The sequence below is a fragment of the Anomalospiza imberbis genome, chromosome 9, assembly GCF_031753505.1.
Source record: "Anomalospiza imberbis isolate Cuckoo-Finch-1a 21T00152 chromosome 9, ASM3175350v1, whole genome shotgun sequence".
Lineage (NCBI taxonomy): Eukaryota > Metazoa > Chordata > Aves > Passeriformes > Viduidae > Anomalospiza > Anomalospiza imberbis.
In genome coordinates, this window is record NC_089689.1 from 21,635,434 (window position 1) to 21,652,166 (window position 16,733).

The 16,733-nt window shown below is 45.9% G+C and overlaps 2 protein-coding genes across 9 annotated transcripts in view; one reads left to right on the top strand and one right to left on the bottom strand.

Annotated features, from left to right (window-relative positions):
* The window catches only part of KIF2C (kinesin family member 2C), a 425,302-nt gene that overhangs the window by 332,583 nt on the left and 75,986 nt on the right, over window positions 1-16,733 (bottom strand). The gene's annotated exons all lie outside the window — the stretch shown is intronic.
* RNF220 (ring finger protein 220) overlaps window positions 1-16,733 on the top strand; it is a 226,962-nt gene that overhangs the window by 156,753 nt on the left and 53,476 nt on the right. For 5 of the 8 annotated variants that reach the window (XM_068199108.1, XM_068199109.1, XM_068199110.1 and 2 more), the window contains 3 exons: window positions 1,812-1,854; window positions 9,370-9,491; window positions 10,506-10,638. In XM_068199108.1, the coding sequence (XP_068055209.1) occupies window positions 1,812-1,854; window positions 9,370-9,491; window positions 10,506-10,638 (298 nt within the window). Of the gene's footprint in view, window positions 1-1,491; window positions 1,666-1,811; window positions 1,855-9,369; window positions 9,492-10,505; window positions 10,639-16,733 lie in introns of those variants that run through there. The other 3 variants (XM_068199113.1, XM_068199114.1, XM_068199115.1) reach the window with 2 other exon arrangements.

Genomic DNA, 16,733 nt, shown 5'->3' on the forward strand with positions numbered 1-16,733 from the left:
CAATACCCAGTGAAGAAATCAACAGCAAATTACAAGTGATACATCTTACTGCAAAGATGGCATTTCAGGCTTGGAGGGAGCCCACAGAATATTTGTGACTGAATAGCAAGTGTAGTGTAAGCAGAAGTCTAAAATCCTTATCCAGGGAATGCTCACCTCCCTCCCCCTGAGCTCAGGTAAGCGTGCCTCCCAAAAGACAGCTCAATTCATTAAAAGGGTAAAGCCAACAATCAGCAGCTTTGCTTTTGTAAGCAAGCCATGTATGAAAATCCAGCTGCATGTTCAGCAGGCAGGCAGAGCTGGCATGTTGGACAGGCTGTGCAAAGCTCACCAGCCAGCACCTGAACTGTCCCGCTGCCCATCATCATCTGGGGCAGCAAAACGTGTATCGGGGCGGCTTTTGTTTTCCATCTGAAAAAGAAGTGACAGACTGTCGGGTGCCAGAGAGGAGACCCAAAATGTAGGTTTGATTCCAGGAAACAAAGTCCGAGGAAACTGCAGAGAGGGGAACAGATGGGATTTGTGTGTATAGGAGCCTCTGCTGCCCAGTTTGTAGCCCCCAGCTCTGTCCCAGCCTCAGGCCATTGGGAGGGAAACCCATGAGACAGTTCTGACCGCCCAGGTTTGCTGAAACATGGAAAGGAAAAGAGGGAGGAGTGCCTGGAAAGCGCAGGCTCTGCCTGTAGCCAAGGTGTCCCCGTGGTAGGGGCCATTTCTGGGTAGCGCAGGCAGGGGTCAGAGCCCTGGATGCTCAGCCTGGCGCGGCAGATGCAGAAGGTGTCAGCAGGCGGGAAGGACGGGGCTCCACTGCCCAGGGCTCTGCTTCCCGAGGCTCGTCTCCCCCAGCCAGGGCAGGCCTTGGGGGCTCCATGGCAGGGCCGGGGGGGCAAGGGCCACAGAGGGGCCCATTGCCTTTGGGGCTTATCACCCCGAATTCTGATTGGCCAAGAGCCCTTGGGCCGCCGTCTCTGATTGGGCAGAGGAAGTCGGAGAGTGACACTCTGGTGCCTGATTGGCCAGTGCCTTTGCCTTATTTTTAGGGCTAAGGCTCTGATTGGCTAGTGACGTTGGGCCTAAAGGGTGCTCTATCACTATTGGACAAGGGAATCTTGTTGGATGAGGAAATCAAGAAAACTGCTTCCCAGTTGTTCCCAAGCTCTGATTGGTCAACTGCCTCGGGGCAGCAACCTGCCTTTGGGGTCTGATTAATCATGGCCCCTTGGGTTCCAGTGGGTCCTGATTCCTGATTGCCCCGGCACTCCAGGGTCTCTGTAAGCCCTGATTTCTGATTGGCCAGGCACCCCAGGCCTCCAGTAATCTCTGATTTCTGATTGGTTAGGTCCACAGGGGTCCCCGTAACCCCTGAATTTTGATTGGCCAGATCCTCCGGGGTCCAGCCACCCCGGGGCTGTGATTGGCCGGGCTCGCCGGGCGCTGCCGCCCCCTGTCGGTTGTCATGGGAACTGCCTGCTGAACTCTCACCCGCGCGCCGCGGGTCACATGACCGGGGCCAACATGGCGGCGGCCGCCGGGGGCTGATCGGCGGCGCCCGCTGGGCCGCGCCGCATCCACCCGCATCCCGGGCCCGCCGCCCGCTGCCCGCCCGCGGCGCCCGCGGCTATGCAGAGCGGCAAGAGGGGGCCCGGCGGCGGGGGCCGGGAAGAGGTGGGTGCCGCGGTGGGGGGGAGGCCCGCGGACGGTGCGCTGTCCCGGGGATGCGCGGGGAGGGGGGTACCGGGCCGGGCCTTGTGTTCGGGCGAGGGGCGAGTTGTTTACATCCGCGTCCTGACGCTCTTGTCTCCTCTCTGCAGACCTTCCTGCGGGTGCGAGCGAACCGGCAGACCCGGCTGAACGGTGAGTGCGGCCCCCATCGCGCCTGCCCCTCCGGAGAAGTTTCCAGAGTTGGGCCGAGTTGTGTGAGACCCCCATGTCCCCCACACCGCAGGCCGGGAGCCGCCACCAGCCTCGCCGGGGCCTCGACTTGCCGGCAGGGCGCAGGGGGCGTTCGGGTGAAGCCCTCCACGCTCAGCCCCGGCTCCATCCCCCAGGCGGTATAAAACAGGCCCCGCAACCCGTGTTTTCTGCGTGGGGCCCGGCTGCCGAGCTTTCACAGCTCACATGGCTGAATCTTGCAGTAAACTTTTAAGAAGCCTGAGCGTCATCTGACGTCATGGTTTGTTTTGTTTGGGTTTTTTTTTTTTTTCTCTCAAACCCACAGATGCTGGTGAGGTACTTTTATTCTTGTATCTGTGGGTGCTCCTAACAAGAAAATAACTATTTCTAGTGGATAGTGGCCTGGTATTAAAAAAAAAAAAAATCAGACCAAACATCACTTGATTTCAGAGAGAGAGGAAGTCCACCTCTCTGTTTTGAAATTGGAAAGAAAAGCTGAAAGGAAACTTTTTTATTAGAGCTGGAGAAGTTTAAACTTTTCTCAAAAGTTCAGAGGTCAGAACTTTCCATGTAGACAGTAACAATGTTCTATCATCTGGTTTTGTACTGCTTGTAGCTACCTTAGTATGTAATATTTAGTCAGAATTTGGTTATTCAGGTTAATAGGAGGCTCATTAATCTCGAGCTTCCTGGTGTGATAGTTCACTCTAACACCTCTGATGTGCATTTGGAGTTTATTTAGAAAATCTGCTTGAACAAAATAGCAAAAAGGTTTAGAGTGTGCTGATAGAAAACACTTTGCATGAATTTGAAGCCTCCATGTTTAGTGTAGTCTTAAGCAAATAGAAGCTACTGATCCAGGTCTTCGATAAGTTAGACATAGGTGAATTCAGAGCTAGCCTTAGGATTTTTAACTATCAACCCAGAGGGTCAAAAAACTGCAAACTCCAGAATGTCTGTTAAGTCACAGAACAAAGAAATTAGTTGCCTTGCAGCAGTGACAGGTAACTGCTGGCAGGTGCTCACTCTGCACTCCGGGGTGAGTGCAGAGAGCTGCCAGTGCTGGCAGGCAGACACAGACTTCAGATGGCTCAGGTACACGAGGTGCTTGCAGTGACTTGTTTTGTGTGACCGAGGTCTCTGGAGTCAAGGATGTCAAACTGTTCCTTTATCATAGTTGGATAGCTAGGGCTAAGCTCTCTCCTTGCACCTTTTTTTCAGGCCAACAATGAAGGTGCAGTCACCTTATTTTAAATATTTTTTTAAAGTCTGAGCCAGACTTGTGAAATTCTTGGTGTTGTGGAGTCCTTCAGCGTGAGACGAAGCTCTTGGTGAGAGCGTGCTCTGCTGAACTGGCTCAGTGGTGCTTCAGGCATTTGTCTCTGTCCCGAAGCAGGGCTGCAGCACAATCTGGGTAGACTGTGATCTCCTTTTGGGAGCTCTTCTTGGCCTGTGTTGTTGGATGTTTTTGTGAACCTGTGCTCATCTAAAGGGAGGCAGGTAGTTTTGTACAGCATTTGCATTGTTTTGCTGGACGTTTTACTCTTTTTTGTGTACCTTTTGTGGTACAGCCATATTCTAAATGAAAGAATATATGTGCTGCCCTAATAATGCTGGGGTTTCCTGTCTGTTCTCTTCTTCACCCTGAGATGAAGAGGGTCCAGGTGTCAGGGAGCTGGATGCAGAAATTCAGGTGAAGTGCTTTGGGTCCCAAAGAAGGTCAGCTTAGATCAGAACTGGTTCCTTCTGACCTTAGCTTTTTGTGACTGATTACTGCTGTTCCCAGAACATACCTGTAGTGATGTCTGGTCCAGTCTGCACACAGACAGATGGGTTGGGTGGGTTCTACTGCTCCTTTCTCTGCGTGTGTCTTTACATTTGTATTTCTGAACGCTGGCTGCTTTCTAGTTTCTTCCTCCACATTTGTTTGTACTGAAATAACTGCAGTATTTGTAAGCTATGCCACCTTATTGTTGAGTAATTTGAGCAGTAATGCTTTAGATTGAGAACACTGGAGTGCTTTAGGGAAAAAAAACCCACTCTTATTTATCTATATCTTGTATTTTAATGAGCTTCTAATCAATCATGCAACTTTAGTTTCCTAATCCTGATTATTTTACATGAACAGAAGTTGTGTAGGACTTGTCCAAGGACAACTGGCTCTTCGTTTCATGTTCTCATTGACACACTGCAGAAACTTAAGATATACCAAATGCAGTCTGTCAAATAAAAATCTATTTCATTTGTTTTTGTTATGTTTTATGTGTACTTTTCAATATTGTTGTAACCTGTTTATCTTGGTATTTCTGTCAAGCATTTATGAGCTGAGTGCTAGAAGCACTTCTGGAAACTCCTCCCATAAGAAGGGCTCAGTGTTTGCTCTTCTTCCACATTGTCCTTGACTCTAGTCTTGGCTGCCCAGGCTGTTTGTGACTCAGTCTTGTTTGGACCTTGATGTTTTCCATCCTGTTGTGTTCATTTGGGAATGTGCAAAAGGAGCTAAGGGAAGAGAAGGTAGAGAGGGAAGTGTCTTCTGTGAGCTTCTGTTGGCCTGGCCACAACATGATTAGGTCCTGATAGTAACATGGTTCACACGTACCTGACTGGCCGTAATTTTAATTCTGTAAGTCAAATCTATGACTTAAATTGAGCTGTAAGTAAGGCAAATGCATTTTCAAGCTCAGGAGCAGGAGATTAATGTTCTGTCTGTTAGGCTCTTGGTTGAGTGTTTGTATCACAACTTCCCTGTCAGCCTCAGTGACTTAATCCTGCACCTCTTACCTGTGGTAAACTCACTTTCCAGAGGTTGTGTCCTTGTGAACGCAGGCATATGAGGTGCTGATTCCTGATGAGCCTCTGTGACAAAGGAAGCATTTCTTTCATTTGCCTTATTTCCAGTGTTGCCAAACTGGAAACTTTATAAGCTAACCTGTAAATTGATGCTCGTGGAGTTTAGCAGTGCAGAGCAGGTTAGGTCGTCATTCAAAATTGGAGGCACAAAGTTTGGCTTAGTGTATCAGAACTTGGGTTCAGCAGGTTAAGTGGGTGCCAACCTCAGAGAATAGTGTCAGATTGAAGGTTGCTGAACATCATCTGTGTGGAGCTTTGGCCATGCAAATCTGAAAGCTGCACTGAAACCCTTTTGTGAATCTGGTCCTTAATGTTCTTTTTTGGGCAGATGAACAGCAAATTGTACTTAAGGTCTGAAACGGATTCCTTCTTGACCATCTGTTTTCTTGCTTTTGCTTCTTCTTGAGATGGCTTTTTGGGCTCTGCCACTACTGCCATTGTTCCCTTGCATCAGATGCTGTGGATGAGTTTGATCATTCACAAAAGCTTTGTGATAGCTCTAACAAACGTAGGTATAACCACTCCTCAGGATTCCTGTAGTAGATTTGCAGAGAGCAGGTGCTAGCTCTTGTGCTTGAATATCTTTGACTTAAGTTTAGGGTTATTTCCAAAGTTTGCGTTCCTCAGGTCTGTTGTGAGGTAGGTCCTTAAAAAGCTCCATTTGCACCTCCCTGAGAAGCTGTGTACAGTTTTGGTGGTTACCCTAAGGCTGTCTCTCCAAAGAGACCAGACAGTCTGTTGAACCACCAGCACCATGTCCAGTGTATTTGTAGCTGATGTGTGGGGGAGGAATAAAGCTGGATGATTTTCACTGGAAAGGAGACAAAAACGCTTCCACTTAATTTGATTGGCCTGCCATTGCAGGGGCTGCTAATGATATCTGCATAGGACTCAGGGGACCACTCAAACTGGTGGAGGGAACCATAAGAGATATTGCTAGTAACTTAATCATGACCTTTGATGCTGCAGGAGAGGTTGGTGCAATGTCCACTGCTAGATGCTGTGTAAGAGCACTTCTGAGGTAATTAGTGTCCTGTCCTGAAGGTGAATTTTGGCTTGGGGAGGGGAGTACCAGTGAAAACTAAAATCCATTAGCTTTTCTAACAGGAAGTTTGGCTGGAGCTAGATAGTAACATGATCTTTAGGCATTAATAAGATTCAGACTTGATGAGGAGAGCCCATTGTTAGAAAAAATCCTCTGTCTCTTCTGCCAAGGCAGCAGTGGTGGGTTGGCTCCTTGTCTCTGCACCTGTGGGAAGGCAGGGACCGGTGTGCCCTCAGCAGCAGAGGCTTTGTCAAGTGCAGTTTGGCTCCTTCTCTAGTGCAAGCAGCCTCTCACCTTGCATAGCCCCACATTAGAGAACTACATATCAGTGAAGGGAAGAGCAATTCCATAGCCAGCCCAGCTCCTGGGTTAAGTCAGAGGCCATAACTGAGACCCCCTGCCCTTGCAGAGGATCCCGGTTCTTGCTCACCTCTGTGTTCTACTTTCTCATTCATCTGCTGTGGTGACTTAAACTCCCCGGGTGCCTGATGGTTTTGTGTAATCTGAAGGAGAACATGCACTGACAGCAGGAGCCGTGTATAGGGTAATGTACATCTGTAAAAGTGAGGCCTCAGAGGTGCTGGAAGCCCTCTGATAGCCTAATAATAATTATTAATGCTAATAAAAACTAGTGAACTTCTCACCTCCTGGCAGAAGGTTGGAATAATAACTAAGGAGTCCTTGTTCAGTCAGAGGTAAGAACGGGTCAGGCTTGTGCAAAAACCTCCTTCCCAGAGTTCTGTCCTCTTTGTACATCCAGTCCTCTACTGGCTGCATTTTGATCTTCCTGGATTACAGGAGGGAGGGAATGACTTTTTCTTTTTTTTTCCCTCTCCATGCTCCTGCGACAGGAGCGAGGGAGAGAGGGATTAGTGAGCTAATTAGAAATGATCGCATCTATCAACACTAATTAGCAATCCTGTGGTCTCACTTGCGTGTTCTTTTGAGCTGCTCCCCTTCGGGACAGCGCCACGATCAGCCCCTGCCTTTGGGGCCGCTCCGTCCCTGCCGCGCTGATTGGAAGTGATGGCCGGGCTGCGTGTGTCGGGCACGGACAGCGCCGCTCGGATGTGCTTTCCAGGCTGCTCGCTTTCCATTCCTCCTGTCACCAGGGGCACCCTTGGCCTCCCTGGGCACGACGCTGCCACTGCTAATGACCAGAGAATGAAAATGGCAGGGGGATTTGTTTTCAACACCTCTTTCCTCCAGTGGCTTTTTCACTTGTGGCACTGCAACTCAAAGGGCGGCTTCTCTGCGGAGCTGAATGAGCCAAGATAGGGGCTGGCTGCTGGGTCTGGTGTAGAGGTGGAGCAGAGTGAGGTTCTCTTCCCAGCTCTGCACTAATATTTCAGCAGCAGATCAGGTACTTGTTGTGGCAGAATAGTCCCAAGAATTTATCTGTAGAAGACCCAAAATAAGTTGTCTTCCTTTTGTCACTGCTACAGTGCATGGATTGGAGGATGGCAGTAAAAAACCCCTAAAAATACTAATAAATTCACCGGGCAGACTGCTCCAACTGAATTGTTTGGCCATGGGGAGTCCTACCAGAATAATTAAACTGCTCCTTCCCTGCATTTCCCTGTTAAAAACATGATTAGGTGAGAGAAATTTGTGTCTGCGATCAGGATAAAGAAGGCTTTGTTTCTGTGTTTCTCTCCAGATGGGTGTTTGCTGAGGAATGCTCAAGTCATATCTGATTCCAGCCTCCTTCCATATTTTTTGCTGGCTCTACAGAGCTAGTGAGGCAAGAAAAGAGCATCCTAAACTTACATGAAAGAGCCATGCTGAAGGATATAGGTATGCACTAAACCAGAACTTCAGAAATCTCTTGGGCACTAAAGTACAAGGCAGAAAGAGTGTGGCTTAACTCTGCCTAAATGAGAGGGTTGTGGAACTGTCAGCGTGGTGTACCCAACACAAGAGTTGTAGAGCTTCAGCAAATGAAATTTAGGCAAACAATGAAAGCTGTGTGTGTTGAGAGTCTGTGTTGTTCAAAGTGCTAGATAGCAAAAACATTCTTGGTTTGGTCTCAAGTTGCTGTCTCTTACTCTAGGAATGTCACATTTACAGAATCCTTTCCAGCATGTGAGGAGTGGAGATGTATTTTTCAGGGAGTTTTAACACATATGTATTTCAGTGAGGAAAAACAATGCCCACATAATAGCTTGAAGCTTTCTTAGTGCTGGAGCATCAGAGTATCGGGGATGATGAATACTCCTAGTTCCAGATTGTGGGAATATATCCTAACACAGAGAGTCATGAGTTCAGGGAAGCCAACAAGAAAGTCTTGAAGGAGGCCTTTCCGGTCTGTGCTGATGTGTTCAGCTGAAACTTTGTAATTCACTTGATGTTTGTGCTCTAAACTGATGCACTTGACAAAACAATCAACAGAAACTTGCCTGTACACTGGTCCTTCTCATCCTAGCATTCCAGAAGCTTTCTCTGACTTGTTGGCTGCAGGGAGCTGTTGATCCCACAGTGTTCAGGCATGAAGGCTTTCAGAGCATGCTGCAGTGCTCACAATGTCAGTAACGATTTCTGGCTAATGCAGCTTTTTGGTGGTGTCATCTCTCATTATCACATGGGCTTTCCTTGGGCTTTTTCTTGTCTCTCATTCAGAATTTTGACCTTCCTTATTAATTAAACAGTGACTTTCCTGCAGCCAGTGATTGAGTTATTCAGTAATACCTGCCTAAAGCCATCATAATAAAAGACAGAGGTTCTTTTTAATGCAAATTATTTGGTTCCAGATGTTTTGATCACATTAAACGATGGCTCAAATTAACCAGCTATTGGATTAAGCAACAGGCTACCTTGGCTGCTTTTTCTAATCATCATGATTCCTAACATGTTTGTTTCCCAGAGTGTGCTCTCAAGAAGGCAGTGTAGCTAGTTTTCATGAAATAAAAACAGTAGAGGCAGAAGCTATCTAGCATGGATCCTGTGTTTTTTGTAGCGAATCTCTTTCCTTTCCATAAATATTACCTGCTACCAAGATGGTGCTCTGACTTGTTTGTGGTGGTCTGAGAAGGAATTTTTCAGCGTGTACAGGAGGCTTTGTGGTCCTGGAAGTGAGTGTTAAATACCTTGTCCAAGGCTACCAGGTGCTGCATCATCCTTCCACATTCTAAGCAAGTTCTTGTAGAGGGAATAGATGTGTTAGTGGAAGGGCCTCAGACTTAGGCAAAATCCAAAACAGGGTTCAGTGGCTTGATCACTCAACTTTGAAAACAATTTCAGGTTTCCAGGTTTCCAAGGGAAAGATTTTAACCATTCTAATAACTTACTATGGGATGTGTAGCAGATATTCTTCTCCTAGTTGTTAAATTGTGAATAGCTGCTTCTGTGGAATCAGAGTGCTCAGCTACAGGTTACAGATTTGCTCTGAAAAGTGCCAAGTAACAGTCTCTGTACTGTTTATAGAGGTCAGAATTGGGAGTTACAGTGGGATTTTCTGGTGTGAAATCTTACCGTTTTTGCCAAGGGTTTATTATTTGGAGCTGAGCAAATAAAGACTGGATCTACAAACTTGACATGTCTTCCTTTTTTGTTTGTTTTCTTTCCCTGGTTTCTCCATGCAGCTCGGATTGGAAAAATGAAACGGAGGAAGCAAGACGAAGGGCAGGTATGTCCCCTCTGCAGCCGACCTCTGTCAGGATCCGAGGAGGAGATGAGTAGGCATGTGGAACAATGCCTTGCAAAGGTAGAGGCGCAACAGGATCACCAGCTGCCATTCCCTTCTCCCTACTCCCAGCTCTGTCTGTAGTTGATCTAATGTGGGGCAAGAACTAACATTGCTGAGCTTGCAGGCAATGCTAACTGTCTCCCTAAGATCTGTAGTTACTTCTTTGTCTGGGAAGATGGATTCTTCTGGATTTTTCTGTTCTGTTGCATTAGTAACTTTTTACTTTGTGCACCGTTCTGCTGTTACCGAGGTCTAATTTGTAGATTTTAAAGGTGGAGCTGTTGAAGTTTATGAAACTTATGTAGGACTTTAGACATCCTATGTAGCTCACGAAGAACAGTTTGTTCTGATCTCTGCTTTTGACAACATTAGAATTATTGTTTGTCAGGTTCTTTTGAAGCAGACTGGGATGCTTAAAGGTTGCATGATCATCTTACTCCAGGGAAGTTCATTTAAGCAGAACCATTCTCATGGTGTTCATCCCAAAGACAACAAGGAAGGAGACACAAGTCCTGGGGGAGGGAGAGAGTTTTGTCATAGGGCTTTTTGTTCATGTTTCTCAGGAAAAACCTTCAATAGAAACTTGTTGCCTCAAGAGGTGTATAGTATAAAGAGAGTTATATGTAGATCAGTATGCTCCAAAACTATGTTACAGGAGAACACTTCTGCTAGTGGTCAGAGGAATCTGTGGTGTCATGTTCCTCCATGGTAGAGGAATTTTGCATGCAAGGCAGGGGAATAAATGTTGAAATTAGCACCAGCATTGTTGTAAGGACCAGACCTTATATTTCCTTGAGTAAAAATTATGAAACTTGCAACTTGTTTTGATCTTATGTTGTCAAGTTTTTCCAGTACCTATTTACTTCTAGTTTAGGTTAGTAGGAACAGGGATGGGAATAGAGGCTGCTGTATGCTCTATACTTAGCTGTCCTGGGAGCAGTCCAGCTTTTCTTCCCCATCCCGCCATGAGTTATGAACCCCAAAGAGCCATTTTGTGCATCTCAACACTCTGCCCCTGATTTACCCATGCAGAGAGAAGGTTCGTGCATGACTGAGGATGACTCTGTGGACATCGAGAACGAGAACGGCAACCGCTTTGAAGAGTACGAGTGGTGTGGGCAGAAGAGGATACGGGCCACTACTCTCCTGGAGGGAGGATTTCGAGGTGCGCCAGTGTTTCGGGGGCACTTGTAAATCATTCTGTTGTGGAAGTTGATCATTACCTCTTCTAAAGGGAGGGACACGGGGATTTCACTTCCACAGAAGACAGAATCATCAGCCTTTGCCAGAATGCAAAGTGATTTCAGTTTTTTGTCCCTCTTGAATGATGAGAGTCAAAGTTTGTGCAAATCTTGAACAAAGCATGGGGTTATTTCTTTCTCAAGGAATGTGGCTGAAAGAGGGAATGGGTAGATCATATGGGGAAAATAACATTTTATATGTCACACATAGTAAGAAATACATGGAAATATGTGAAGAGAGGGAAATAGAAATGAAATTGTAAAAATTCCCAGCCTGGAGTGACGAAAGCTGGTGTATCAGCCTCTGGTGATGTATTGGAGGTGACAGCTAAGTCGCTTTAGCACCTGCATAAAATATTAAAGGGCCAGTTGTGCATTTATCACTCCATCCCTTTTAAGGTTGATAAATGAGAATCCAGGAACCTGCTCTGCACCTCCAGCATTGTAAGCCCTTAGGGCTCTCAGACAAACACATTTTATTTTTCCTCCTTCTTTTGCTCCTTCCCCAGTGACGGGGAAATCAGTTACTAAGGAGGGAGTGAGTTATGGCAAAATTTGACCTCTTGTGAGCTTTATTGGTGAATGTAATTTTAGCTAGAAACCTGGCCCCTTTCTTACATTCAGCCCTTTGGCCTCAAAGAGGAGGATTTACTAAACTGTTCATTGGCATGAACCTCAGGTGCTCACGAGAGTTTCTCACAAGCAATCCATGTAGCGCATGTTTAATGAGAGGAGGAATGCTGGCTGCCTTCGTTCAATAAAGAGGATGGGATGTGATCTCTTCCTATATCAGCTTGGATTTTAATTTAAAATATCTCAAGGGGAAAGGCTACTGCATAAGGGAGTTGGACTTAAAAGCCAGCCGTGTGCTCAGCTAAAACCAGGCATTCCTGATCTGCTCTTGCTTTCCTCTGAAATTAAATTGTAGCTGGGTTATAGCAGAGCAGATGATAAGGAGCAGCTTCTTTGGGCTTTAAAGGACCCCCAGTGAAGCTCACACTACTACATGCTGTGTCAGTAACTTAACTTTTTTTGTGACTGCATGGAGAGTTGTGTCTGTGCATGATTCCACGTAGAGAGAGGCCTGATGAGACCATGTGAACCATGTGGGGTCTTAGACTATGTTCATGTAGCACAGACACTACAGTCTGTACTGGGGAAGCATGGGATGTCTGTGTGCCTCTGTTGTTGTCATCACTGCTAGTCCTGGTTAGAAAAAGCTGTTCAGTTAATTTCTTCCCTTTTTTTTGTGTCTGAGTGGTTTCTTCCTTCACCCCCACCAAACACCTGCATTTGAGGAGAGCATTGCACTTCCACTTCCTTTGGTGTGGACATGGTGCTATCTTCACCTGGTAAATGTTCCCACTTGCTTTTGAGTTAAATCTCTGAAGTGTGATCTGAATCTTCCACATTGCCCTGGTCATATGGAGACCCTCTTTCAAATGAGGCTTCAGGTGGACAAAATGTGTGTAATTGATGTAGTTAGGCTGGGTAAATATAAAGTACTTGCTCTTTGTTGCATTTTCTTCATTATTTTAAGGAATTCTCAAATGTGTTACTTGTTACTATGTCTATCACCTGCTTTCCTCCACCAGAAGTTAGATGGGTTTTGGCATCAGTTAGTGCTGTAACCTCTGCCAGGTGGGGACACACACATGAACAGATACTTGTTCATGCTTAGAGAGGGTGTTGCTTCCATCAGGAAGTATGGGGTCTGTCTCTTCTTTCCTTTTAGAGACCTTCATTACACCTTCAGGAATTACATGGACATCCAGGAAAAGATTGGAAGTCCAAGAGGAAAGCTGAATACATGCAGTTCTAAAGCCCTCCATAATCACCCTGCTGACAAGGCTTTTGGGTTAGACTTCTTCCCTTGGTGGTGCTGGATGAAAGATATCTGTAGATCAGCTCACAAGCACAGGAAACTCCCTGTATTATTTGTAGTGAGAAACATCCTCCCTGTGCAGCATTTTGTGGCGAAACTACAGCTGAAGAAGGGACTCCTGATACCTGAGCAGCTGGCAGGTCTCTAGCACCTGGCCTTCCTCCTCTGGAGCACACCTCTGCTGGCAGCTAGATTCAACAGCTGCCATGCTTCTCTAGAGAAGTGTCCTCTTCCCTAAGCTGGGGAATTTTTTTTCTAACAACTTTCTACCTCGTATCTTGGGATAATCAGACAATATGTACTGGGTACTTACCTACTCTGTGCAAGAAGTTGTAAAATTTGGAAAGCTAAAGCAAAGCTGGAGTGATCTCCTACAGCTGGCTGATTGCATTTATTTTTAATTAGGTTACACTTTTTCATGCTCTCTTTTGTGGCTCTCCTATTGTCTCTGACTGCTGCATTCATGGGTCTCCATCATTCAGGACTGCTGTGTGCACTCTCAGGTAACCTTAAGGTGACTGTCTTTCTTCTTTTGCTGCCAGCGTTGGCTCTTGCCAGACAGAATTCTTAATTTACAGCCCTGAAGCACAGCACAACGTTTTGTAGATGCTTTCTAATGCTTAAAACTGCTTTGTCTGGAGTTGGCAAGGCCCTCGTTAACCCCTGTCACCTGAGGCTTTGCATTTGGCTCTGTTCCCTTTGCTGAGAAGTAGCAGTGATGTGGAAATCAAATGTCTTTTATAATGCCAGACAGCCTTTACCAGGCTACAGGGATGTCACCAGTGTCTAAAGAGATGACATGGGGAAATACATAAAACCGGAGGGGAAAATAGATGGCCATGTGTCTCATTAATTTTGGTTTTAATGGTGTGTTGCTTTGAGGAGATGTCACAGCTGGGTGAAAGGGGAGCGGGACACTGTGGCCAGTGTGTGTTGCACGTAAGTCCGTTGGGCAGCATTACAGCAGTGTCTTGAACTTAACACAGATCCTGGCTTTTTTTAATAATTTTTGGTTAGGGGACAAGGTTCATATCACTCTCCACATGAGGAAAATTCTTTGCCAATTATATAGAAAATTCTGACAGATTCTCAGTTAGAGTAAGGTTGAGAGACCTTAGGGTTTTTCTTCCTAAAAACAGAAACATCAGGGAAATGGAACAGCCCTGTTTGAATTTTCTGGAAGGTTGAAACTCTCACTTGTAAAGTTCCTAGGATGACACTTTCCTGCTTCCAGAGCACTTGCAGGGAAAACTTGCTCTTCTGACCTGAGGAGCTGTCTTAGAAGCTGGAAATTATTTGTCTTCTCTGTTGGTGTTACAGCTGCAAGCCCCCAGTTAGGTCTAGTGCGGCAGAGCCAAAGCACATCTACTTGGCTGCCACAGCTTGGCACACCTGAGGTAGCAGGTGGAAAGAGCAGGCTGTGGCAGCAAGTAGGAATATGACCTGAGAAGTGCAGGGATCAGTGTGTTGTCTCTGAAGCTCTTGGGTTTGGTGAAGGATTTCAGTCAGGAAATATTTAGTACTTCTAGCTGTCCTCCTGGCTTCATTTGCTATCATTCAATTTGCTTTCCAAAACTGGAAAGATGTAAGGTGTAAATAAGATTATTGGCAATTATATAGGGCTCGGAACCACTTTGTTTCAGCAGAGATCCTGCTTGAAGCAGGGGTTTGTAGGAGAGTTTGTGGTTCTATTGGGGGGTAGGTGCAGAATAATACCAGCATGAAATACCAAACTCTGTTTAAATCAAGCTTGTACTTCAAAGTGTAAGACTGTACAGATAAAATAATCAGATATTCCCCTGCCTCAGTACAATGTCACAAGACTAAAATTTCTCTTGAAATACCTGAACATTCAGTAACTATCTCTCCCCATGTCTCTGAATCATCTCTTTCTGAAGCTCTTTGTTGCCAGGATTATTTCATGCCACCTTTAATGAGTTTAGGATGCCAACAAGGCTTTGCAAGTGAAAGCGTCAAGTGGCTTGGTCTCTGATGTGGGGTTTGTTGGGTTTTTTTTTTTAATGCTCAACTTATTTGTAGCAATTCTTCTATTCCAGTCCAGAATGGATGCACGTTACCCTCAGTGTTTACACTGTAAGGTTATCCCTTTAAAGAATTCCTGAGGGAAGTTCAAAAGGTTTTTTTTTTTCTTTGAAAGATTCAGTGTCTCTTTTTGTGTGTATGTTTCTTACTTGAAAGAAGGGAAGGGAGGGGGGGAAGTGGAAAAAAAGTGCTTTATCTGAAAAGAATCACATCAGCTTCACACTGATAGAAGCTGCTGTCATCTCTTAAACGGCTTAGCACAGTCAAAAGGCAAGAGGACTTAAAACAGTGTCTTACACAGGGATCGATGGGTGGAACACATAACTCGTAACTGCAAAAAAAAAAGCAGCTCGGGGGGAGAGATAACGGTAATGATTGCATTGAGGGAAGCTTGAGGGAGGCTTGTTCTTTGTAACACAGCTTCAAAGGTGTCTGGGCTGGTGCCTCAGCAAACTGTCCTGTGAAGTTGCTGCCTCTGTAGGTCTAGGGAAGGCGGGGGGGTGGGGGATGCTTGCACCCTTCTGTTTCTTAACAGATGGGACAAAGATTAGTAAATGCCAGGTTCGAGGTTCCCTTCTGCTGCCTCAGATTTGAGGAGAGGATTTTGTCACTCGGTCTCTTTCGGTCCGTTCCGGGAGGCAGCTTGCCCAGGAGAGGGGATGGAGGAGAGCAGGGCTGGGGCGGTTGGGGAGCTGGGTGTTGGGCGGGATGTCAGTTTATCGATCGCACCTCAGTCAGGAGAGCTGCGGGCGCAGTGCTCTGAGCACGAGCGGCAGCGTGCTTAATGTGATTGAAAGGCAGTTAAAATGGCGGTGACCTTTTCAGGGGGAATTAGATTGCCTGCCAAGAGTGGTTAGAGGGAGTGATAACGCCAGCTTGAGGAAGCTGTCCAGTCTGCTTCAAAGGGAGAGAGACAGGGAAAGCAAGCTGGCAGCAAGTACCATTTAAAGCACGAATCGTGCGGTCTGATAGAACAGAGATTGCTCTCCTCTTTAGATATGAAAGAATTGAAGAATTGTAGCTAAGTTCTCTCAACCTGCCCCGACCTCCTCTTCTCCCCTCCAGCTCCCCCACCAAAAAGCCTTCCTCTAGGTGCAGTAGCAAGCTAGTCACCACTGCTCTTCTCAGTTTCTTTTGCTTCAGCAGATCAGTTGCATCAAAAATAACACAGAAGAGAGAAAGACTTTAAAAATGTTAAAATGGCAAGCAGAGCATTTTCAGGGAAGGATACTTTCTTAGAAAAATCAACATGACAAGGATCTGTCTGGTAGATTGTGATACTCTTGAAGAAGGAGAAACATGCAGGGATTACTTAACTCTGAAATTTCTCTTTATTTTTCTGGTAGTACGTTTTATTTCTCCATGCTGCCCTTCTCCCAGGCTAGCAAAGGGCTTGGCTCTATTTGCTAATGTCTTACCAAGGGAAAAGAACAGCACAACTAAGTGTATGCATAGAGGGACTTGGTAAAGCCTTTATAAGCTGTAACAAACTACAGTTATCCTTGGGTGTCCATTTGCATTGGATCTCATGTCGTGCACAATTAAGGCAGCTGCCTGGAAAGTAGGACTGTATTAAAATGCTTAAAAGTTTCTAGCAAATGGCTGAAGCCCTTCCACTGCCAGCTTTCTATCGACACAGCATCAAGATATGCTTCAGTTTGAGCAGCAAGTGTTGTAGTCCAGCCTTCATCCAGTGTGGGTTAGTTGTCCCAGAAAGAGCATTGGGCCAGTAGCTGTATGCCCCTCGAGTTTGTTCTCCTCCTAAATCCGTGCATCATTAGAATCATTCTTTTGTTTGTGAGGTCCTGGCCTCAGAATCTAAACAGATACTTTTTAGTTCTCCTACCTCAACAACAGGTTTTTGTGATTACAGTGCCTTCTTGGGTCTGGTAACTGCCTGGCAGAAAGCTCCAAATAGAGAGGGAAAACTCACTTGTGCTTCTCTGTGCAATTTCATGAAAATGGAACTCTACAACAAAACTCTTAAAATCCGTGTTTAACACGTATGTGGAAACTGAAGCATGGAGAAGCATCTTCTCTAGCGTTAAAAAGATAGTAGCAGAGCTGGCAACAAACCTTTAAAGTCTTGCT